The 25536-nt window shown below is 39.6% G+C and overlaps 1 protein-coding gene and 1 pseudogene across 1 annotated transcript; both read left to right on the forward strand.

Moving 5' to 3' along the window:
• The first annotated feature begins 429 nt into the window (after window positions 1-429).
• LOC126067440 (putative olfactory receptor 2W6) lies at window positions 430-1359 on the forward strand (annotated as a pseudogene).
• Window positions 1360-23558: 22199 nt separating this feature from the next.
• LOC126062044 (olfactory receptor 2Y1-like) lies at window positions 23559-24497 on the forward strand. Its single transcript, XM_049859078.1, has one exon. It carries the CDS (start codon window positions 23559-23561, stop codon window positions 24495-24497), a length of 939 nt encoding a protein of 312 aa, XP_049715035.1.
• The last annotated feature ends 1039 nt before the right edge of the window (window positions 24498-25536 follow it).

Below are 25536 nucleotides of genomic sequence, written 5' to 3' on the forward strand. Positions count from 1 at the left end.
TAAACACTTGGTTATTCCCCTCATAATTACTCCGTGAAACAAGAGTATAATATTAAGAAGGAGATACTAGTGAAATAGAAATGATATGGATATGGTGCCTAGCTAATTAATTAGATAATACAACCAGCAGAAGCACCAGAAATAGAATATATTTTATAATATATTTCTAAAGTGTATATATATTTTGTATTTATAAAAGTATTTTTAAATTACTTCCATTTCATTTTTACATTATTTGTGATATAAGATTTATATTTAATTCATTTTATAAACCAGAAAATTTGAGTTCTATTTTTTGGATTTGTTTGAAAAGCCTATGAAATGATAGTGACTTTATATAAAAATTGACCAACTTTTTTTTTTTTTTTTTTTTTGGTAATATATAGATAACACTTGATTCTATTTCAAGTGACATGAAATAAACAGACGATGGAAATGAATGACAACTCATGGGAAGACTTCATTTTAGTAGGCTTCTCAGAATATCCAAAGGCTGAGTTCATCATTTCTCTGTTTGTCACTGGTTTCTACACGATGACACTGGCGGGCAACACGGCTATCATCTTGGTCTCCATCCTGGACAGCCCACTCCACACCCCCATGTATTTCTTCCTCCGAAACCTATCATTTTTGGACATCTCTTTCACCACCTGCATTGTCCCTCAGATGCTGGTGAACATCTGGAGTGGTCATAAGACGATCAGCTATGTAGGTTGCATAGTTCAATATTCAGTGGCCTTGGCTCTTGGCTCCATAGAATGTGTGCTTCTTGCTGTCATGGCTGTTGAACGCTATGTTGCTGTCATCTGGCCCTTGCGCTATGCTACAATCATGCACCAACAGATTTGCCACCTTCTGGCAGCCACTTCCTGGCTCTCTGGGTTTGCCAACTCTCTTTTTCAGTCATCACTAGCCATCATTTTGCCTCTGTGTGGCCACCACCATTTGGACCATTTCCTTTGTGAGGTCTTGGTCATTGTCAAGCTGTCTCGTGTGGACACTGGTCCAACTGAATCAAAAATGTTAATTGCACGCCTGCTTATTATTGTTGTTCCAGTCTACATTATCCTCACCTCCTATGCCTGCATTGCTGGGACTGTGGTGAGGATTCCCTCTGCTGAAGGACGACAGAAGGCCTTTGGGACATGTGCCTCCCATTTAATGGTGGTCTTGCTGTTCTATGGAACCATCATGTTCATGTATCTTCAGCCTAAGAATAACTACTCTCAGAATCAGGGAAAGATCCTGGCTCTTGTTTATACCATTGTTGCCCCCACCATGAATCCACTAATCTATACCCTGAGGAACAAAGATGTAAAGAGGGCAATGAGAAAAGTGATCTGGAAGGACTTAGTTTAAGAAATTATGATTCCTGGAATCTGGGTCATAGAAATAATTTGGATGGTGGATTTGTGGTAGGAAGGATAGTTTTCTTTGACAATTTCAGCCCAAACTGATTGGAAAATAAATGAAGCCAGCACCAACTACAAGCTAAATGTAGAATTATTGTCATCAATACTGGTGACTGTAGTCTCAGAATAAATTGTGTAATACAGATGTTCATTCACACTTTTGCTCCCATCAAAATCTGTAATCTGGATATTTTGCAATATTTGTTCACTTCCTTGTGAGATTATTGGAGCCATAGTCTTCTAAGTCATTCTGGATTTTCTGAGGGAAAGAAGACATGAAAGATATGAAAAATTCTCTAAAGTGGCTTATATATGAAGATGGATATCATGGACATCAATCTAAATAAAGCAAAATTTGAACTGACACTTCACAAAAGAAAAAAGGGTAAAATAATCAGAGATAATACAATACCATGTCTTGGACCTTTTTTGTTAGGTGCTATTGAGTCTATTTTGACTCATAGCGACATATGACAGAGTAGAACTGCCCCCGAACCAAAAAACCAAACCAGTTGCCATTGAGTCAGTTCAGACTGATAGCAACCTTGTAGGACAGAGTAGAGCTGTCCCATAGGGTTTCCGAGAAGCCCCTAGTGGATTTGAACTGCTGACCTTTTGGTTAGCAGCTGTAGCACTTAACCACTACACCACCAGAACTGCCCCATCAAGGAAGATTCCCTGCAGCATGAAATACTTTACTTCATGTTTAAATAGGTCTTTAGGACGTGCACATATGTGTGGCGTTTGGGGTAAAGAGCATTCACTGAAGCAGGAAAAGGTGTGCAAGTGTGTCACTAATATAAAGAACAATATTAAAGTTCTTATGTTCATTCATTCTTTCATTTAATCAAGGATGAGTGTTTAGGGCTGGTGCTACAGATATAAATAAGACAGTAATTTTACTGAACACATCATAATTCAGATACGCAAACAGACTGGAAATATAAGGGCAAACCTAATATGATCCCTGCTCTAAAGGAGCTATGCACAGGACAAATGAGAATTGGCTGTTTGGGAAAGTTCTGCCAAGTAATATTACTGAAGCCTTAGTAAAAATGCTGAGCTGAAAAGGAGAGGCTGGTGTGAGAGCTTAGAGCAACAGGGAACTCACCCCAGAGGTTGTGAGGTGGGCATAGAGCTGAGGAGGCAGAATTGGGGCAAGTCCATGAGGGAAACACAGCTGTGGGGAATTGTTTAAAGGATGCATTATCATTGCCAAGGGAAGAAGAACTAAATGTGTTTTGAGTCTCTACAGTCACTGAGGAGTCCCTGGGTGGCACGAACAGTTAAGCACTCGACTATTGGCTAAAAGGTTGGCATTTGGAACCTACGCACAAGTGCCTCGGAAGATAGGCCTGGAGATCTGCTTCTGAAAATTCACAGCCTTGAAAACCCTGTGGAGCTGTTCTACCCTGTACACACGGGGTCTCCATGAATCAGAACTGACTCGACTGCAACTAACAAAACAGACACTGAGTCAATGCATCAATAAATTCAGTCTCATGGATAGTATTTAGCCCATTTGTTTACTGAATTTATTAGATTGATTGCAATTCAGTTTTTAGTGTCATGTTGACTCAACTTTCCCACAGTCTCAACCCTGTGTAAAATGATAGTTGAGAAAGATTAAGTTTATTTCTCAGAACTGAACAGTATTTGAAGCTGGGAGTCCAACTCACAGACTGAAGTCACTTCTCACACAAGCATTAGGGTTTAAAGACAATTGTAGGTAAATATTTAAAATAATTTTTCAAATTCCTTAAACCACCCACAAATAATACACTTATTTTAAAAATGTAAACACTTAAAAATTGCATGAAATATAAATTCATAGCATATATATTTACGGATGGTATGTAATAAAAAATATATGCAAAATTCAATTTTACTATGTATAGGAATTCTTATGAGTTTACATATTTAAATTCCTGTAGGGTATGTGCTTGCCTGATGCCACTCCCAAGTTCAGGGGGGCAACAAAGACCCTATACAGGAGATTGTGTACTACACAGAAAAAACAAGGAACTTCCTTTGTGGCTTTCACCATTATTTAGGAAGAAAATGCCCAGGACATGGGATAAATTTAAAATTCATGGAGATAACGGAAGAGAGCATACTGAAACATTGTAACTAGGATTCACCAGAGGTTTCAGAGCCCCGGTTATGCAGGCATTAATACTGCTAACCAAAAGGTCGGGAGTTCGAATTCGCCATCTGCTCCTTGGAAACCCTATGGGGCACTTCTATGCTGTCCTATAGGGTTGCTACGAGTCGGAATTGACTCTATGGCAATGGGTTTTGTCTTTGTTTTGGCTGTAGGTTTCACTGTAAATGCCACCCTTTTCCACTGTTCTTTAGGTATAAAATCTGTCTCTTAGGTGCTTAGTGAATAAACAGCTAATATACTGATTTTACAGTTCAGTCTGAGCCTGCAGGAATCAGTTCTTAAGCTAACATGTATATTATCATTACCTAATATGTAAGGGGAAATCCTGGTGGCATAGTGGTGAGAGTTTGGCTGCTAACCAAAATGTCGGAAGTTTGAATCCACCAGGCGCTCCTTGGAAATCCTATGGGGCAGTTCTACTCTATCCTATAGGGTCACTATGAGTTGGAATCGACTCAGTGGCAATGGGTTTGTGCCTTTTTTTTTTTTTTTAATAGGTAGGGACATAAATCCAATAAAATTAGTGGCCTTATGGACAAATATTGATTCTAGTTAGAGTTGAGGATGTTGCTTTCCAGTTGTGGGGAACGGGATCAGTGCAAGAAAGCAGATGTGAATAATTTATAACGATATTTCCTATAGAGAAATTATGGTCTTAACTCAATTCTGGAAGTCCTGCAGTCTTGTAAATCTTGTTAACATCAAAGATTGCCTCTCTGATACTTTCTGACTCTGGAGAGTCATTTGGCCAACGACCTTGGAACTCTGCTGTTCCCTGTATGTTACAGTCAATATGAGCATAAAGTGTCACTTTGTTGGTAAATTCAAAGTGCCAGGTAATAGACATATTGGGTCAATAAATGGCCAGATATACCAGCATTACTGTGTATATTAAAGTTGTCAATAGTGTAAACACCTCATATCAGTCTAGAATATGGCTTCAGAAAAGAAAACCCAAACAGTTTATTTCATTTAAGAAAGGATTTGTATGGTTAGGAGGAGCCTTTCAAAGAGTTTGTTCAAAGTTTATTTCAGGGGCTCTGCCACACATCTGTGTAGTATGAACAATTCCACCTCCATCCCCATTTCCTCTACACTCTTCCTACATTACTTTTTTCTTTCTTTTTTGTTTGGTGTTTATTTAATTGTATATATGTACATTTGTTTAGATATTCTGTGATCCCACTGGTAATGATATTTTTATTTTAATGTTAGTTCCTCATACTTTTTGGTGTTTCAGCAATTCTTGTACTAAGATTTTTGGTTTTTGATGTGGTAGGTGTCAACTGAGAAGAACATGGGCACAGAGAGGGTAGCAAATTTCAGTCCTACCAATAGTGTGTCTGAGTCATAGTTCTTAAAAGAGTGTTGGAATCTTATGAAATTGTTAAATGATGACTTTGTGAGATTCTACGATGAATCAAAGCCTATTTTGAATGTGAAAACTTCTTTTCCATGATATAGGTAGATCCCAGATTACAAATGAGTTCTGTTCTTAAATCTGTCTTTAAGTCAAATTTGTATGAAAATCGGTTAGGTACAGTTTGTATCTAATGTCAGTTAATCAAATGTTTGCCTTCGTATATAGTATGCAGTGTACATTTCTATGCATAAAAAATGAAAGAAACACTTTCAGATACACTAAAACATCTTTAATATAATAATACAGTAATAATAATAATAAAGTAGCACCTGTTTGTTATTATGAAGCATTGTGTGTACCTAGAATTTTTGGTATAATCGGCTTTATGGTAACAACCCAACCCATTGCCATTGAGTTGATTCCAACTCAGAGCGACCCTGTAGGGCAGAATACAAGTGCCCCATAGAGTTTCCAAGGAGCACCTGGTGGATTCAAACTCCTGACCTTTTGGTTAGCAGCTGTAGCACTTAACCACTATATCACCAGGGTTTCCAACTTCACAACGGTGGTTCTTAACTACATGTTGTATGTTAAGTTGGATGCTCCTAATCTGGGGACTGCCTGTATTTGCATTCTTGTGGTTTGTAGTGACAACAATGGTGCTTGTCTTATTAACTTTGCAGATATTTGCAGGTAGGTGAGTTTCCTACCATCTGTGAGGGTAAGTCCACTGACACTCTTAGGGAAAGTCTTCTTCACTGCAGAAAAGATATGTCTTCTTTCTTTTTTGGAGAGTGTGTCTGGAAGTGATACTTGATATTGTCTCTTAGAGGAGCCAACCATTGTGTCAGCTAACCATGACGGCACAGGCAGATGGAAAGATTCTGTATCCTTGGTGAGAAACCCTGGAATCACCTCCTACCCAGTTTTTGATACTTAAATGAGTATCATAAAGCCATACAGTGTTGGGTTCTTTTTTTTTTTTTTTTTTGTTACAAGCTACTTCCTTCACTGAGACAAATTCAGAATACTAAATTCTATGGTATCCCTTCTGCTGGTTGAAATACAAGTGGATGCAGCTTTTTGAGGATAACATGTTTTGTATCAAAACTCTTAAAAGCACAAATGTGTGATTTAGAAATTCCTATATATTGCAATTCTTTTTTAAATGAAACATTAAAAAATGTAGAAAAATATGAATGAACTAAGATGTTTATTACAGTTTTATTTGTAAACAAATTAAGTGCTTGTAATTGGGACTTTGTATAAAACAGAAAATGGTTTTGTCTATAAAGTAGAACATAAAGTAGCCATTAAAATTTATCTTATGACAGAATATTGATGAGAAAAAATACTCAAGATATATTTACCTAAAAACTTCAAGTTATTAATGCCAATAAATGATAACACAGAGTTTATGTATTATAGATAGGTTTATATATGCATAAAAGAACACTGCATATATGTATACATATATATATACTGTACATATTATGTATGTACAAGAAAGCAATATTTGCTTTAGTTATAATTTTGGACAATGTTTTTTTTTTCTGAGTTTTCCTGTATTTTCAGCTTTTTCAAATTCAAACACTTATTTGCTTTGTAATAGAAAATCTCATTGATACCAAAAGATGTTAATGACTTTTATTATTGTTGTTTCTCTTGCATTAAAGTGTTTAATATTCAAAAAACAGAAGAAAATAAGTTATAAGCCCATATGGTGGTCTGTACAAATTGTGTCTAGGCAGGATGGCTTGGGACAATGCTGAAAATCAAGGCATTAGGAAAACTGATATTTTCTTCGTTGGTCACTGACGTTGTAGTCTGAAGGAGAATCTGAGGATAGTGCTGCAGGGCACTTTTCCCTCAAATCCTCAGTTCTCATAGTTCCAATGATAAGGATGGAGTGCGGGGTGGGAGCAGAGAGTGCACTGGGCTTGCCTACTCTATGGAGCATTAGTGTTGAATACTCCACTGGTCATGGTTCCAGAGCTTGGAGACAAGTATGTTCAATGAATCAAGTGGAGATGAAGGCCCAGGAGTTTCTGTAAAATCTGACCTAGTCTTCCATATGCAAGTTTCATGGTTGGAAATTCAGGTAATAGGCTGTCAGCCAGGGTATAGAGCTAAGATCGTGGAAAAACTGCCAACCGTATATATCTAGAGCTACTGTGTTTCAATGAGCTATGAATTCACTCCCATACAAGCAGAATAAAGAGAATTTTGATCACTGAGATCAAGGGAGAAGATTTCACATTTCTCCAATGTTCCAAATGAAACCTTATAATTACAACTGCTGATATATAAACAGCAAGACTGAAACTCACTTTGAGTCCTAGATAGGAAAGGAGTTGCTAACAGACTTCAGATAAACACAATGCAAAAATTTAATAAGTAACTTGAGGTGTGGAATCCCCTGCGTTAAACAATTTGGCCTTTGGTTCTGGTTCCTGAGAGCAGGTACACATCTGAGATTAATGAGTGGGAGCCGACCAGACCAAAAAGGAACACCCGTGGGCCCTATGCTGATTAAATCTCAAGAGGCATAATGTAATATATTATGGCCATGTAGTGAGGCCAACAAAGGCCTTGGAAGATGGAGGCCCAATGGAGTTTCCTGGTTGGAGAGAGCAAACGTCTGTTCTCAAGAGGGTATATGTGTCCCCTGGAGACATGGAAACTCTGTGCCAAGACTCCTCCTTATGTGTTTGTGCCCTTTCTTCTGCTAGATTAAAGATAGCTGTTTTCCTGGAATCTGTGAGTTGTTTCAATGGATTATTGGAGCTCAGAAAAAGAAAAGGGGCCAGTAGCTACTGACGTAGCCCCGGGTGAATGGGGATGAGAGCGAGAAGGGCTTTATGGAGCAGCTGGGGTCTGGACTGATGAGGAAAGGAAGGCTGAGATTTCTACAGGATGTAGCTGGCTTGTGGAGTGGGCTTTGTTATCCACCACACAATTTGGTGTCAAAAGTGGGTGATCTTAGCCTCTCTGAATTGGTTTGCACAGTTGGCACAGTGAGCAGGGTTAGATACAGAGAATCTTGACTGCCCCGTAACCAAAATAAGCTCCTGGAGCCTACATATTTTGTTTCATTTAACCTCATTGTCATTTTGGGACTACCTATTAAGAAGCCCTGATAGCACAGTGGTTAAGAGCTCAGCTGGTAACCAAAATGTTGGAAGTTCGAATTCACCAGCCACTCCTTGGAAACCCTATGGGGCAGTCCTCTGTCCCACAGGATTACTATAAGTCATAATCAACTTGATGGCAAGAGTTTATTTTTTTTTTAAGAAGTGAGGTACAATCTTGAGGAGTTAAATCAGTCACTGGAAATAGGAGAACAGTGTAGATAAGAATATATGTGAAAAGTTTATATTACACTTCTCACTAATTTGCATTAATTTGTACTATTCATCATTACTGCTCTGGATTGAACTGTATCGCCTAAAAATGTGTGGTGAATTGGCTAGGCCATAACTCCCAGTATTTAGTGACCGTCTACCACTTTGTCATCTGATGTGATTTTCCTGTGTGTTGTGCATCCTACCTCTATGATGTTGATGAGGCACTGTAGGGAGACAAGGTTTCATCATGGCCACACTATGGTCAAGGCAGGGCCTTGGCTATGGTCCTGGAAGCGGCCCCACTGGCTCCAAGCCAATGAGAACTGGCCTGGGTCTTAGAACAACAACTCTCGACCTTGGATCCCAGAATAACAACTCCCATTAGCCTTGAGCACATGAGGAGAAGCCGCCCTCGCTTGAGTTTGATTATGCTTAACTCTTGGGTCTTAGAAAAACTGCTGCATGCATCTTTTGGTTTTGTTCCCCTTTAAATTTCTCTGCCTCTTTGGCTCAGCGCGGAAAACACTCCAGCCTGCAGCCACTGGAGAGAGCAGCTGCTTGCCCATGTCAGTAAGTTTCCCTGGATAAATGTATGAATCTGGAAAGGGCTATGTGTCAGTTCTTTAAATTATCTGCCAGGGCGCACAGTGAGGGTCTTTCCTAGCTGGGGCTGTCCCCTGATAGGCAGGATTAGAGGTAGTAGTTACGTTAAAAAGTCAGGACTCAATGTACAAGATCAGGCTATATCTTGAGTCAATCTCTTTTGAGATATAAAAAGAGAATGGAGCAGAGAGGAGGGAGGTCTCATGCCACTAAGAATGAAGAACCAGGAGGGGAGCACATCCTTTGGGCCTGGAGTCACTGCATGGAGAAGCTCCTAGACCAATGGAAGATTGATGACAATGACCTTCCCCCAGAGCTGACAGAGACAGCAGGCCTTCCCCTGGAGATGGCACCCTGAATTCAGACTTCTAGCCACCTCGTCTGTGAGAGAATAAATTTCTCTTTGTTAAAGTGATCCACTTGTGATATTTCTGTTACAGCAGCACTAGATAACTAAGACAATTACCAATACCTAGCAGAAGTTTACAGATATATTTAAAATGACAACTGATTCATTATGGTTCTTTATTGTTGCATGGTACTCCATTGTGTGCATGTACCATAGTTTGTTTATCCCTTTATCTGTTGATGGGCATCTAAGTTTTTTTCCATCTTTTGCTATTGTGAACAATGCTGCAATGAACATGGATATACATATGTCTATATGTGTGGTGGCTTTTATTTCTCTAGGCTATATTCCTGGGAGTGGGATTGCTGGATCATATGGTATTTCTATTTCTAGATTTTAAGGAAGCATCATATCATTTTCCAAAACAGTTGCACCCATTTTCATTCCCACCAGCAGTGTAAAAGAGTTCCAATCTCCTCACAGCCTCTCCAACATTTGTTATTTCCTGTTTTTTTTTTTAATTTTTACTGTGATTTAAGTGAAAGTTTACAAATCAAGTCAGTCTCTCACACAAAAACTTATATACACCTTGCTACATACTCCCAATTGCTCTCCCCCTAATGAGACAGCCCGCTCCCTCCCTCCATTCTCTCTTTTCGTCTATAAAGTACAGTGATGAACCTGTGAAACATTTCATCACATGGAGGAATCTGGAATGCATTATGCTGAGTGAAATTAATCAGTAGCAAAAGGATAAATGTTGTATAAGACCACTATTACAAGAACTCGAGAAATAGTTTAAACAGAGGAGAAAATATTTTTTGATGGTTACGAGAGGGGGGAGAGAGGGAGGATGGGATGGGGTATTCACTAATTAGGTGACGGGAAAGACAACACACAATACAGGGGAGGTCAGCACAACTGGACTAAAACAAAAGCAAAGAATTTTCCTGAATAAACTGAATGCTTTGAAGGCCAGTGCAGCAGGGGTGGGGGTTTGGGGACCATGGTTTCAGGGAACATCTAAGTCAATTGGCATAATAAAATCTATTAAGAAAACATTCTGCATCCACCTTTGGAGAGTGGCACCTGGGGTCTTAGATGCTAGCAAGCAGGCATCTAAGATGTACAATTGGTCTGAACCCACCTGGATCAAAGGAGAACGAAGAACATCAAGGACACAAGGTAATTACGAGCCCAAGAGATAGAAAGGGCCACATAAACCAGGGAGTACAACAGCCTGAGACCAGAAGAGCTAGATGGTGCCCAGCTACAACTGATGATTGCCCTGACAGGGGACGCAACAGACAACCCCTAATGGAGCAGGAGAACAGTGGGATGCAGACCCCAAATTCTTATAAAAAGACCAGACTTAATGGTCTGACTGAGACTGGAAGGACCCCGGTGGTCATGGCCCCCAGACCTTCTGCTGGCCCAGGACAGGAGCCCTTCCCAAAGCCAACTCTTCAGACAGGGGTTGGACTGGACAAAGTGTTGGAGAGGGATGCTGGTGAGGAGCAAGCTTCTTGGATCAGATGGACACTTGAGACTATGTTGGCATCTCCTGCCTGGAGGGGAGATGAGAAGGTAGAGGGGGTTAGAAGCTGGAGAAATATTTCCTGTGTTTTAGATTCATGCTAGTAATGTCATATCTCCTTGTGACTTTGATTTGCATTTCTCTAATGGCTAGTGATCCCGAGCATTTCCTCATGGGTCTGTTAGCCACTTGAATGTCTTCTTTGGTGAAATGTCTGTTAATATCCTTTGCCCACTTTTAAATTGGATTATTTGTCTTTTTGTTGGAGAGGTGTTGGGCTTTCCTGTAGATATGACAGATTAGACCTTTGTCAGCTTTGTCATAGCCAAAACTTTTTTCCCAGTCTGTAGGTTCTCTTTTTACTCTTTTGGTGAAGTCTTTTCATGAGCATAAGTGCTTAAGATCCCAGTTATCTAGCTCATCTTCTAGAGTTTGTGTGTTGCTCGTTATGGTTTGTATCCTGTTAATGCCGTATATTAAGGCCTCTAGTGTTGATCCTATTTTTCCTTTTATGATCCTTATAGTTTTTGGTTTTGTATTTACGTCTCTGATCCATTTTGAATTAGTTTTTGCGTAAGGTGTGAGATGTGGGTCCTGCTTCATTTTTTTGCTGATGGACATCCAGTTTTGCCAGCACCATTTATTAAAAAGACGATATTTTCCCTATTTGATGGATTTTGGGCTCTTGTGGATGATCAGGTAACCATAGGTGGATGGATTTATATTTGGGCTCTCAACTCTGTTCCATTGGTCAATGTATCTATTGTTGTACCAGATACATTGACAAATTGTTCTTTATCAGGCTTTTTTGTTTACTGCGGCTGTATAGGAGGTTCTGAGGTCAGGTAGTGCAAGTCCTTCTACTTTGTGCTTCTTCAATAGCACTTTATTTATCTGGGGCCTCTTCCCATTCCATATAAAGTTGGTATTTGGATGGTGATTACATTGTATTTGTAGATTGCTTTGGGTAGAATTGACATTTTCACAATGCTGAGTCCACTTATCCATGAGCATGGTATATTTTTTCCATTTACGTAGTTCTCTTTTACTTTCTTGCAGTAGTGTTTTGTAGTTTCCATTATATAGGTCTATTACATCTCTTGTTAGATTTATTCCTAAGTGCTTTGTTTTTTTTTTTAGGGGCTATTATGAATGGTATTGTTTTCCTGATTTCCTTTTCATTGTTTTCTTTATTGGTGTATAGGAATCCAACTGAGATTTTTGTATGTTTATCTTATATCTTGCTACTGTGCTGAGTCTTTCTATTAGTTCCAGTAGTTTTCTCACAGAGTCCTTTGTGTTTTCTATGCCCAGTATCATGTCACCTGCAAATAAGGTCAGTTTTACTTCTTTGTTACCCATGTGAATGCCCTTTATTTCTTCTTCTTGCCTTATTGCTCTAGCTAGGGCTTCCAGCACAATGTTAAATAGGAGTGGTGATAAAGGGTATCCTTGTCTTCTTCCTGTTCTCAGAGAGAATGTTTTCAGCATCTCTCCACTAAGAATAATGTTAGCCGTTGGTTTTGTATAGATGCCCTTTACTATGTTGAGGAATTTCCCTTCTATATCTATTTTAGCTCAATATAAGTTTTGAATGTGTTGATAAATGAACAAATCTTTTTAAAATACTTCATGTGTTTAAACAGGGTATAAAGAAAGAAGAAATATTAATGCATTAAATATTGTGACAGAGACAGAGAAATGTAAAAGAACAAATTTCTCATCAAGGACATTACTAATTAGTTGAATCAATGATACACATAAATGAGGCTATATTAGCAGTATATGAGAAGTCAGGGAAGGTAGATATTTGAACCATGTGGCCAAAATGGTAGGCTTCAAGTGAGATGTGGGATCTGGTCTGGTTCTTGAAGGGTGAGTAGGATTTGGATCAAAGTAGGGGAAGTGGGAGGAATTCCAGGCTGTGGAGTAGCATGAGCCAAGTGAAAAATGGTGCTCTGATTATATTGCATAGGTCTGTTTGGTTGAGGCAGATGCTTTGAGTAAGGGGAATAGAGAGAATAGAGGACTGCAAGGCAGATCTTGGGGCCCGTCAGTTGATTTTAATTGCCACATTGGGACCCAGAGGTCTCCAAGGTGTCCCCTCGTAAACAATTCTCCCTCCACTGCTCTAAAGGAGGCTTTAGCAATGTCCCTGGGGGAGAAGTTGAGCTCAGTCTTGGGTCAGGAAGTGGCTTAATAACACACTAGCTCAGTTCTGGTCAGAGCTGGCGAGGGTGAGTGTGCAGGGATCCAGTGAGAAAGATGGTCCCACATCCAGAATTATAGGTTTCATCCATCTTCCCTGCTGAGGGAGGAAACTGTATGCAATCATGAGTTCTTCAAGAAAGAAGTTATGATCAGAGCCCTCCACCATACAGATGAAGTCAGGACCAAAGAAGAACACATCTTCTCAGGCATCTCTAGATGCTGTCAGTCTCAAACCACCTCTGAATTCAGTAGGATTGGGGAGGTAATTGTGGTAATTTTCTTTTCTGGAACTTTGGGGCGATTGTGGACTAGGTGGTCTCCTTTGGCTTCACAGAATCTGGAAAACTCTAGGAATATTTCATTAGACAGTTAGCCCTGAGTTTCACTGTGTAAGGTCCCCTGTTTGAGGAGGTAGAGATGTTAAATTCACACAGGAACATATTTTATCAGTGATAGTCTGCCCTTCTCCACAACGCATCCACCCATCCACTCACCAACTACACACACACAGCAGACCAAAAAGTATTCTCACTTGTATCTCCTACTCTCCAACTGCATGAACATGGGGAAATTATTGGACAATTATAGGACTTTAAGTTTCTTTATTGGAAGCATGAGAGTTGGCTTAAAGTAATTTTGAAGGTCCCTTCCAAAACTCAAATCCTAGATGCCAGTAGCTCTAATATGCAAAGTAAACTGTATATATCAGAGTCAGGAGATGAAAAATAGAGGCATGATCAGAGATGCTGAAGATAAATGTAAGAAGACTTCTTGGAGGAATATATAAGAGGAGGGAATCTGTACTGTTTGGAGACAGTGCTGTGTGTGAGGAGTCAAGTTGAAACAACATGTTAACTCAGCCTTTGGATGTCATAGAGGTGACTGGACATAAATTGTGGTTCTCTGGTCTTATAAGAGAAAATTTTAATGGATTATTGTTGGGGATTTGTAAAAGAGTCCTCAGATTACCCTAAAGACTCATGGAATAGGGCAGGATATTACATATGAGAGAAGTAGGGTTAGGATGAGAGAATGATTGGGTCTCTAGAAGGTGTAGACTGTGTGATGGAGAATGAATAGTAGGATGCTTTGGGCCAGGCTTTGACAGTGAATATAATTTTCCAAAGTTAATAAGAGTACTACTCACAGAGGCTTTATGAGAAAGTGAAATTAGATTCAAATGTAAGGTTGGCTGTTCTAATAATGAAGGTGATTAGAAAGGAATTTGTGGAATCTCCTCCTTTGCTCAGAGTAGAAGATTAAATTTTCTGACTTGAATGTGGCTCCATTCTAGTCAGACAATATCATTAAATTAGTGGACTGACATGAAGTGAGTTGTACTGCATGATGCTGAAACATTTTGTAACACATGATTTCTGGTCTCAAGAAGTTTATTATCTGTAGAGTTCATACACAGACCCACAGATGCCCATACACACAGACACAAACACGCACAGAGAGGAACACAAACATTGATCTTTGTAATGCATAAAATCAAGAGTCTTAAATATGCAAGTTTCAAAATGATATATGTGTGCCCAGGGTCTTAGGAGTAGAGGTTATGTTTTCATCTTAAAGCATTAAGATTAGAAAAATACAGACTATTGTGGCTGGATAGGATACTCAAAGTCATTTAAATTAGTCTGCCAGTTAATGCAGGAACAATTTTACAACATCTGGCAAGGTCACCTTTCAGCCCCTGAATGAGCAGGAAGCTTTCATGTCACAAGAATATCCCTATATTTCCAGGTAGTCCATTTTTAGAAGGGTTCATTTTTTAAAAAAGTTTTGATTATATTGAGCCTCAATCTGTCTACAATTTTCACCAGTTGGTCCTAATTAGGGCCTTTGGAGGAGACCAAAGCAAGTTTACCATCTTTCCCATGTGACAGATCTTTAAACACATAAAAAAGCTATCGTGTTTGTCTTTAAGTTTTCTCATTTCCAATCTAAAATCACAATAAAAAAAATCTATTTCTCATATGAGATGTTTTCAGATGCAATATCAGTTTTGTTTTTTTCTGGAGTCTCTGAAATTTTCAAGGTTGTAATCCAAGTCTCCTGCCAAGAACTTGTGAAATACTCAAAATTATATCTGACCAATGCAGAGTATTGGACCCTGTACTTATATTTGAGTATAAAATTCATGAACATCTGGAGACTTGAGATAAGAACACGAGAGGATTAGGGAGCAGTTATATCAGCCTCACTTCATTTCCTTCTTTTACTGGAATGATAGATTTGGGAAATGTGAAAGATCATTGGCATTTTAAGTCTATTGCCTTCAGTTGAGGAGTATGAAGTCCAGCAAAGATTGCATGTCATGACAATTTCCTTCAGATATTTGGAGAGTTGTCTATTGGATGGAGATTTGTGTTTATTCTGTGTCTCCCCTAATGAGATCTCCACCCTCTCCTCACCCCTGCTCAGCTGCATGCAATGAAATTCTTCCCATGATGACTCAATGCTGCCTAATTCCTGAGCCAGTTTGACCAGGGGAAGACTTGCCTTATGATCAAGCTCACTTGGGTTATGAGATATAGCACTAAGAATATTGTGTGGGATTTACAAAAGGCCCACCTTTGAATCCATGTGAATAGTAATTTGCAACTGCTCTTGAAAGATGGGAAGGGCTCCCAGGGAGTTTGTGAGTTTCCTGTTCAGGAAGGATTTAAGAAGAGTGTTTCTTTTTATGATTACCATATGTGAGCATGAGGAAGAACCAAGCAATAGAGATCATAGGAAGACTGAAGAAAACAAAGATCTGTGAGGGATTGGAAAAGTACCATAACTGCAGCATCTGATTCCTGAGTGAAAGATGTGACAATTCATGGAGTGCATGGTAAGGTGTGCTGAATACAGGAAGTCACTGGCATCAGTCTTGGGAGAGGTTTAATGTAATACTTCAGATAGACATGGATGCTGTGATTCTGGAAGATCAGCTCGTTCTTACCAGGACCCTAGCCAATAGCTGGAGATTAGGAAGTAGGACATGGATTATAGAAGTTTGAAGTTCAGAAGAAAGATTGTGGGAGGACAGATACCCTTGGGTATTATCAACACAGTGACCTGAGATTCAAGCCCTGGCGTGGATGGCATTTTACAGGCAAAGTGTAGAATGGTAATAGGTTCTGGGGATGGAACCCTGTAAGGGCTGTGTAAGCCCTGTTAGGGCTGCACAGAGAAAGAGGAGCATGCCAAAGAGGCTGAGGAATGGACAGAGAAGTAGGAAAAAACCAGGGAAGTGAAGAGGTTTGTGTAGAAAGGGGCAATAGTCAACAGACAAAATGCTTAAACAGAGATGAGAACTGAAGAATGTCCACCAGATGTTTCCATAAAGAGTTGTGTGGACGAAATCCATATAGCAGCAGGTTGGAGACTGATGGGAGGGGACAAAGTTGAAACATTGAGCACAGACAATTTTTTTTTTAATTTATCGTGCTTTAAGTGAAAGTTTACAAATCAAGTCAGTCTCTCATACAAAAACTTATACACACCTTGTTATGTACTCCTAGATACTCTCCCCCTAATAAACCAGCACACTCTTCCTCTCCACTGTGTATTCCTCGTGACCATTCAGCCAGCTCCTGTCCCCCTCTGCCTTCTCATTCCACCTCCAGGCAGGAGCTGCCCCCATAGTCTCATGTGTCTACTTGAGCCAAGAAGCTCACTCCTCACCAGTATCATTTTCTGTCTTATAGTCCAGTCCAATCCTTGTTTGAAGAGTTGGCTTTAGGAATGGTTCCACTCTTGGGCTTACAGAGGGTCTGGGGACCATGACCTACTAGTTCCCTCTAGTCTCAGTCAGACCATAAGTCTGGTCTTTTTAGAAGAATTTGAGGTCTGCATCACTGTCCTCCTGCTTCATCAGGGATTCTCCGTCAGGGCAATCATCAGAGGTAGCTGGGCACCATCTAGTTCTTCTGGTCTCAGGCTGGTGTATTCTAGGGTTTATGTGGCTGTTTCTGTCTCTTGGGCTCATATTTACCTTGTGTCTTTGATGTTTTTCATTCTCCTTTGCTCCAGGTGGGTACAGACAACTCTTTCAATGAAGTTATTTATGAAGAGTATGAAAGACATAGAGCAGTAGCTAGAAAGGAACATAGTATGAAGGGAGATTATTTTGTAGTTGAAGGGGCTTTTTCACATGTAACATCTGCTAAAGATAAGGTATAAGTCAATGTCACTGAATCATACATGTAAAAATCGTTGAATTGGCAAGTGTTTCATTATGTATATTTGTTCCACAATTAAAACAAGATACATTATCAAGAACATAAAGCTTTAGTAGTATTGCATTCAACACTTGAATCATTCTTTTCAGCAGAACTCATTAATCTAATTTGATTTATGGTAAGTATAGAGAATTACATTCTTCCAGAACTGGCTGCATAGGGCAGAGAGATAATAAGTTAAGGAGAGCAGCAAGAAAATAATTGACATGATGGACCAAGGAATTAAGACACATAAATATAGAAATAAGCAGATGATAGATAAGGGGAAAATAAAGGGGCAAAAATTATGGTTATTAAAGGATGATGACGCGAAGCAGGGGCTTCATTATGTAAGCTCTCAGTTTAGGATGCTGTCCTGGGGAGCCATGCATCAAATGGTGCAAGGGGCTATAGGAAATTTTCTTTAGGCTTCCATCCAAACTAGAGAGTCCAAAGTTCAGTGTTTTTATATTGTTTGAGCTTCCACTTGTTAAAACTCAACAGTCAAGTGGGCATTGTTGATTTTTTTTGGCAGTACAAGCCAAGTCATCTCTGTCTTTCACCTTTTCATGATTGATTGTTGAGTTAAGTCTCCTTCTATTCTACATTTGTGCAATTAAGGTCCTGAAGCCTAGGTTCAATTTTCTCCGTTCAGTAGTATGTAATTTATTTAAAGCTCTTTGTTGAATAGTGTTGAGATATTTTTAGATTATGGTTTTTTTGTTATCATATTAATTATATTTATAAACTTTTGTTCTATTGCATGCACACCTCTATGGTATTATAAAAATTCTTGATAAAAATATAGAGCAGGGCTGAGTTAAAAACCTCGTGCCACTAAACAAGAAGCTGTATTCCAGATGTAGTAATTCTTTACATGATGCACAAAAATCAAATATTTCTAATGCCAGCACAGATATTTATGGAGAGTCTTTTATTCACCAGGTAGTGCACTGGTAGATGAAGATACAATGATGAACAGAAGCAGATGCAGTGGCATGGAACTCGAAGATTAATGGTGGAGACAGGCAAGTATTCAAAGTGTGTACAGCATATTCTTTGCAGTTTATAGAATGCATCACATTATTTAATTCCCATTAAAACATGATGACACAAGGTATTATCTCTGTTTAACAACTGGATAAAGTGATACAGAAGTAAATTTTCCTGAAGATGGTACAGCTGGTCAGTAGTTGAGCAGATCTGTGGGGTCTCTGGTGCAGGAACTCTAAGTCATTATATTTTACTTTGGTGGCCTTTAGAAAATAGCTTTGATGTATTGGTGAGGCTACATGTGGATTAACACTTTGCTATTATTAACGCAGATCAGAATCCATCTTTTCCCCAAGATCATCAAGAGTGGCATCCAATACCTTGCTGGACTTATCGATCCAGCATTGATCCTTCATGAAATGAGTTAATTTGCCCAAAATTATTATTTAAAAACTTATTTTTTTAATATAAAAACATACAACAAAACATTTGCCAATTCAAGATTTTTTACTGGTACTATTTAGTAATTACATCAGTCATGTTGTGAAACCATCACCAATATCCTTGGCCAAATTTTACATGACAATAAATGGAAAGCCAAAAATTATTTTAATTGAACATATGCCAGTCTATAGGGGAACCTTATTTATTTTTTGTTTTTTTCCTTGCTGATGCACTCTTCATAATCCTTTTTAGAATTTTATTACAAGAAATATCAATCTTAAAGTAGAGAAACTTTTTATGTATATCCCACTTAGTGTGTCAAAGTGTAATAGTAATTAATCTGTATGTTTCTTAGAGTAAATAAATTTCCATGAGATTTGAAGGGAGAGTAAATCTTTTTACTCAACAAAATGTATTTAACATTTACTATATGCCATGAATTAAAGAAACATCAATTTAGTACCTCTTACGTGTCATGAGGAAACCCTAATGGCATAGTGGTTAAGAGCTACAGCTGCTAACCAAAAGGTTGGCAGTTTGAATGCACCAGGTGTTCCTTGGAAACCCTATGGGGCAGTTCTACTCTGTCCTATAGGGTTGCTATGAGTTAGAATCAACTCGACAGCAATGTTTTTTTTTTTTTTTTTTTTTAACGTACCATGAAGGAAGGCACAAATATTTATTTCTGTATTCATTATGTCGCCTACCACTGAGGAGACCACAGCTCAGAGTAGAACTAAGACAAGTAAAAAGAACTTAAATGCAAAGTTACAGGTGCTAGAGAGAAACTGTGCAAAGAGGATTGGGGTAGAAGTAGGGAACAACTAACTCTTCCTGTAGAGCTGAGGGATAGATTCATCAGGAGCAGAAGAAGTGAGTCTATTCCAGGCATTATGACTTAGCATAAGAAGAGTATTTGTTGCTAATTGTTCTTTTTTTCCCCAAATCGAAGGATCTATAATCTTTTCAGTCCTTCATGACAAGTGGAAGCTGGTCCTAAGCGGGCCTTCCAGGAAGGGTGAGCTGATCAAATACACTGAGCAGAAGGAAGCAAATGAGCTCCCAGAGATCAATGTTGAGATCTCAGCCTCATAATCCATGGTTCTGACCTACTGAAACACGTTAATCGATCAAGAAAAAGAGCAAAAGAGAAAAACATAGAATACAAATATTACATTTTTGCGCCTTAAGTTTTTACAAGCAGTTTTCATATTACTACATTTGATCCTTACCACAATGTATGTTGTTGTTAGGTGCCTTTGAGCCTGTTCTGACTCACAGTGACCACAGAACGAAACAGTGCTTGGTTCTGTGCCATGCTCACAATCATCGTTAGGCCTGAGCCCATTGTTGCACCCACTGTGTCAGTCCATCTCATTGAGGGTCTTCCTCTTTTTTGCTGACCCTCTAGTTTACGAAGCATGATGTCCTTCTCCAGAGACCAATCCTTCCAGACATGTCCAATGTATGTAAGACACAGTCTCACCATCCTTGCTTCTAAGGAGCATTCTGGTTATACTTCTTCTGAGACAGATTTGTTAGTCCTTTTGGTAGTCCATGGTATATTAAATATTCTTTGCTAACACCACAATTCAAAGGGGTCAATTCTTCTTCTGTCTTCCTTATTCACTGTCCAGCTTTCGCATGCATGCGATGTGATTGAAAATACCATGGCTTGGGTCAGGTGTACTTAGTCTTCAAGGCGGTATCTTTGCATTTTAACATTTTAAAGAGGTCTTTTGCGACAGATTTGCCCAATGCAATGCATCTTTTGATTTCTTGACAGCTGCTTCCATGGGTTGTTGATTGTAGATCCAAGTAAAATAAAATCCTTGACAACTTCAATCTTTTCCCTGTTTATCATGATGTTGCTCATTGGTCTAGTTGTGAGGCTTTTGTTTTCTTTATGTTGAGGTGTAATCTCTACTGAAGGCCATGGTCTTCGATTTTCATCACTAAGTGCTTCAAGTCCTCTTCATTTTCAGCAAGCAAGCTTGTGTTATCTGCATAGCGCAGGTTGTTAATGAGTCTTCCTCCAATCCTGATGCCCCATTCTTCATATATTCCAGCTTCTTATTTTATTTGCTCTACATAGAGCTTGAATAGGTATGGTGAAAGGGCACAACCCTGACGCACACCTTTCCTGACTTTAAAGCATGCAGTGTCTCCTTGTTCTGTCTGAACAACTGCCTCTTCATCTATGTACAGGTTCCACACGAGCACTATTAAGTGTTCTGGAATTCCGATTCTTCTCAATGTTATCCATAATTTGTTATGACCCATATAGTTGAATGCCTTTATGTAGTCAATAAAACACAGGAAAACATCCTTCTGGTATTCTCTGCTTTCAGCCAGGATCTATCTGACATCAGCAATGATATCTGTGGTTCCACATCCTCTTCGGGATCCGGCCTGAATTTCTGGCAGTTCCCTGTCAATATACTGCTGCAACTGTTTTTGAATGATTGTCAGCAAAATTTTGCTTGCGTGTGATATTAATGATATTGTTTGATAATTTCCACATTCAGTTGGATCACCTTTCTTAGGAATACTCATAAATATGGATGTCTTCCAGTCGGTTGGCCAGGTAGCTGTCTTCCAAATGTCTTGGCATAGACAAGTGAGCACTTCAGCTCTGGATCCATTTGTTGAAATATCTCAATTGATATTCTGTCAGTTCCTGGAGGCTTGTTTTTTGCCAATGCCTTCAGTGCAGCTTGGACTTCTTCCTTCAGTACCTCTGGAAATGGTTGGATGTTGACCAGTTCTTTTTGGTATAATGATCTGTGTATTCCTGCCATCTTCTTTTGATGCTTCCTGTTTTCCCCATAGATTCCTTCACTATTGCAACTTAAGGCCTGAATTTTTTCTTAAGTTCTTTCAGCTTGAGAAATGCTTAGCATGTTCTTCCCTTTTGGTTTTCTATCGCCAGCTTTTTGCACTTGTCATTACAATACTTTACTTCGTCTTCTTGAGCTGCCCTTTGAAATCTCTTCAGTTCTTTTACTTCATCATTTCTTCCATTTGCTTTAGCTGCTCAATGTTCAAGAGCAAGTTTCAGAGTATCTTCTAACATCCGTTTTGGTCTTTTCTTTCTTTCCTGTCTTTTGAATGACCTCTTGCTTTCTTCACCTATGATGTCCTTGATGTCATTCCACAACTGGTCTGGTCTTCAGTCATTCTTGTTCAATGTGTCAAATCTATTCCTGAGATGGTCTCTAAATTCAGGTGAGATATACTCAAGATCATACTTTGGCTTTTGTGGATTTGTTCTAATTTTCAGTTCAGTTTCAACTTGAACTTGCATATGAGTAATTGGTGGTATGATCCACTGACCACCTTGGCCTTGTTCTGACTGATGATATTGAGCTTTTCCATCGTCTCTTTCCACAGATGTAATCTATTTGATTCCTGTGTATTCCATCTGGCGAGGTCCATGCCTATAGTAACCGTTTATGTTGGTTACAAAAGGTATTTGCAATGATGAATTCGTTAGTCTTGCATAATTCTATCACGTGATCTCTGGCATTTTTTTCTATCACCGAGGCCGTATTTTCCAACTACTAATCCTTCTTCTTTGTTGCCAACTTTCACATTCACATTCCAATCACCAGTAATTTATCAGTGCATCCTGATTGCATGTTTGATCAATTTCAGACTGCAGAAGTTGGTAAAAATCTTCCATTTCTTCATCTTTAACCTTAGTGGTTGGTCCATAAATTTGAATAATAGTCATATTAACTGGTCTTCCTTGTAGGTGTGTGGATATTACCCTATCACTGACAGCATTGCACTTCAGGACAGATCTTGAAATGTTCTTTTTGACGATGAATGCAACGCCATTCCTCTTCAAGCTTTCCTTCTCAGCATAGTAGACCATGTGATTGAGTGATTCAAAATGGCCAATACCAGTCCATTTCAGCTCACTAATGCCTAGGATATCGATCTTTATGTGTTCCATTTCATTTTTGATGATTTTTAATAATCCTTGATTCGTACTTTATACATTCCACATTCCAATTATTAATGGATGTTTGCATCTGGGCATCAAGGTTGAACTCTATTTTGAGGAGGCAGCTCTTCCCCAGCTGTCTTTAGAGTGCCTTCCAACCTGAAGGGCTCTTCTTCCCACACTATATCAGACAATGTTCCGCTGCTATCCATAAGGTTTTCACTGGCTAATTCTTTTCAGAAGTAGACTGCTGGATCCTTCTTCCTAGTCTGCCTTAGTTTGGAAGCTCAGCTGAAACCTGTTTGCCATGGGTGACCCTGCTGGTATCTGAACACTGGTGGCATAGCTTCCAGCATCACGGCAACATGCAAGCCCCCACGGTATGACAAACTGAGAGACATGTGGTGGCCTCAAGGCCTAAAGGGAGGTAATCATCATTTCTACTTATGACAAGGGAACACTAGATCGAAGGTATTAAGGGGTGTGGTTGAACTCATGGAACAAGAAGGCAGCAAGAATAAGGTTCTAATGAAGGTCACATTATTCCTAATCCTGTGATTTCCACCCTCAAGAGAAGAGTAAGAAAAGGAGAAGGCTGAACAGAGCAAAACTTAACAGCAAAATAGATAATAAAATATATGATTTAGGAGTCTTTAGGCAATACTGTGGAATAACGAACTAATCCATGTTTCTTCATAAATCAACCCATACCAATTGGTGTAGAGTCAATTATGACTTAGGAGGACCCCATGTTTTTCAGAGTAGAACTGTGTTTCATAGTGTTTTCAATGGTTGTGATCTTTCAGAAGTAGATGGCCAGGATTTTCTTCCCAGGTGCTTCTGGGTGGATTTGAACCTCCAAACTTTCAGTTTAGTAGCTGAGCTCGTAACTGTTTGAGAAACATAGGCCCATGTTTTTCTTAAGAGGCATAAGATTGTTTTCTGTATTTGCACAGGTGAAAGACTATGGGAGGGTTCAACACTAGTTACCGAGATGGCTTCATTTTGGTGGGCTTTTCAGATTGGCCTCAACTGGAACTTGCCCTTTTCATCTTTATTTCAATTTTTTACCCCCTAACTCTCTTTGGCAATATCACCATCATCACTCTATCCCGCCTGGATCTGCGGTTGCAAACACCCATGTACTTTTTCCTCTGTAATCTCTCCTTCCTGGACCTCTGCTTCACTACCAGCACTGTGCCTCAGCTTCTGATCAACCTTCATGGATCTGACCGGACCATCACCTACGGAGGGTGTGTGGCCCAGCTCTTTATCTTCCTCGCCCTGGGCTCCACTGAGTGTGTGCTCCTGGTGGTGATGGCCTTTGATCGCTATGCTGCTGTCTGTCGACCACTCCACTACAAGACCATTATGCACCCCCGACTCTGCCAGACACTGGCTGCCATCTCCTGGGTGGGAGGCTTCATGAACTCTGCAGTTCAGACAGGTCTCATGATGGCCATGCCGCTCTGTGGCCTCCATCACCTGAACCACTTCTTCTGTGAGATGCCTGTTCTCCTGAAGATGGCTTGTGAGGATATACAAGGTACAGAGGTGAAGATGTTTGTGGCCCGAGTAATTATTGTAATGCTTCCTGCAGCACTAATTCTAGGCTCTTATGTACACATTGCTCAGGCTGTGCTGAGAGTCAAATCAGTTGCTGGACGCAGAAAGGCTTTTGGGACTTGTGGGTCACACCTCTTGGTAGTTTTCCTTTTCTATGGCTCAGCCATCTACACGTACCTCCAACCCATGCATAGTTATTCTCCAAGTGAAGGAAAGTTTGTTGCACTTTTTTATACTATAATTACCCCCATGCTCAATCCTCTCATTTATACCCTAAGGAATAAGGATGTGAAGGGGGCTCTGAAGAAGATAGTACGGAAAGGCAGAGACTCAGGGTAGGAGGAGGAAAGGAGGATCAATACAATTGTCTGTAATAGCTCTCAGGTCATAGAGCCCATTCTATTCCTGGGAGAGCAGTTGTTGAGTAGTAAATAGCCCTCGATAGGCCTCAGGGTTTTAGTACCTTACCTTCCTTGTTTGGGTGTTGGAAGTGGGGATCTCTTGGGGCTTTTTCTTTCTCAATGTTTTTGATCATTTTGCAGGAGGGAGTAAGTATTGATCTATATCACAATGTTCCAAAGAAATGAGGTTGGGAAGCGGGTAGTGTAGCAACTCTTGGAAAGGGACTAGGTTCTAGGCAAGCCTAAGAGTGAGAGAAGACTTAATTCAAAATGACATCACCTTTTCTAAGTCAACGGTTCCCAGCATGGTGCCATGTAAATGTACCCAATGATTAAGGAAAAGAGTTCACTCTGGTTCTTCTACAAATTACCTGTGACCCGGACCATGTTCGCTCACCTCTCAAGATCCATTTTGAAGGTCTGTTACATGACCCTTTTATGATACTTGGAGCAAATAAAGATATCGTAAACAGAGGTACTTATATACAGCATGTAGAGTCTGAGACATGGATGTCCTTTATCTACTTGAGGAAAAAGGCAAAATCATTTCGGTGGTCCTAATTGAGTCAAGGAAACCCTGGCGGCGTAGCGGTTAAGTGCTATGGCTGCTAACCAAGAGGTTGCAGTTCAAATCCGCCAGGCGCTCCTTGGAAACTCTATGGGGCAGTTGTACCCTGTCCTATAGGGTCTCTATGAGTCGGAATCGACAAGATGCCAGTGGGTTTTTGTTTTAATTGAGTCAAGGGAAGAAACTCTCAGTTCCAAGATTCTCATAAAGCTGATTGGTATCATGGGAAAGATACTGTACATGCGAGAGAGAATAGAATAGAAAAGAAAAAAACATAAAAATAAGGAACCATGAAAAAGTGATATAGGAGAAAGAAAGAATAGTAAAAAACCAACCTAGTGCTGCCCAGTTGATTCTGACTCATAGTGACCCTAAGGAACAGGGTAGAACTGCCCCATAGAGTTTCAAC

The sequence above is a fragment of the Elephas maximus genome, chromosome 2 (genome assembly GCF_024166365.1).
Source record: "Elephas maximus indicus isolate mEleMax1 chromosome 2, mEleMax1 primary haplotype, whole genome shotgun sequence".
Classification (NCBI taxonomy): Eukaryota; Metazoa; Chordata; class Mammalia; order Proboscidea; family Elephantidae; genus Elephas; species Elephas maximus.

What these genes read in the sequence shown, in the direction of transcription:
- LOC126062044 (XM_049859078.1), top strand. Translation starts at nt 23,559, where the DNA reads ATGGGAGGGTTCAACACTAGTTACCGAGATGGCTTCATTTTGGTGGGC.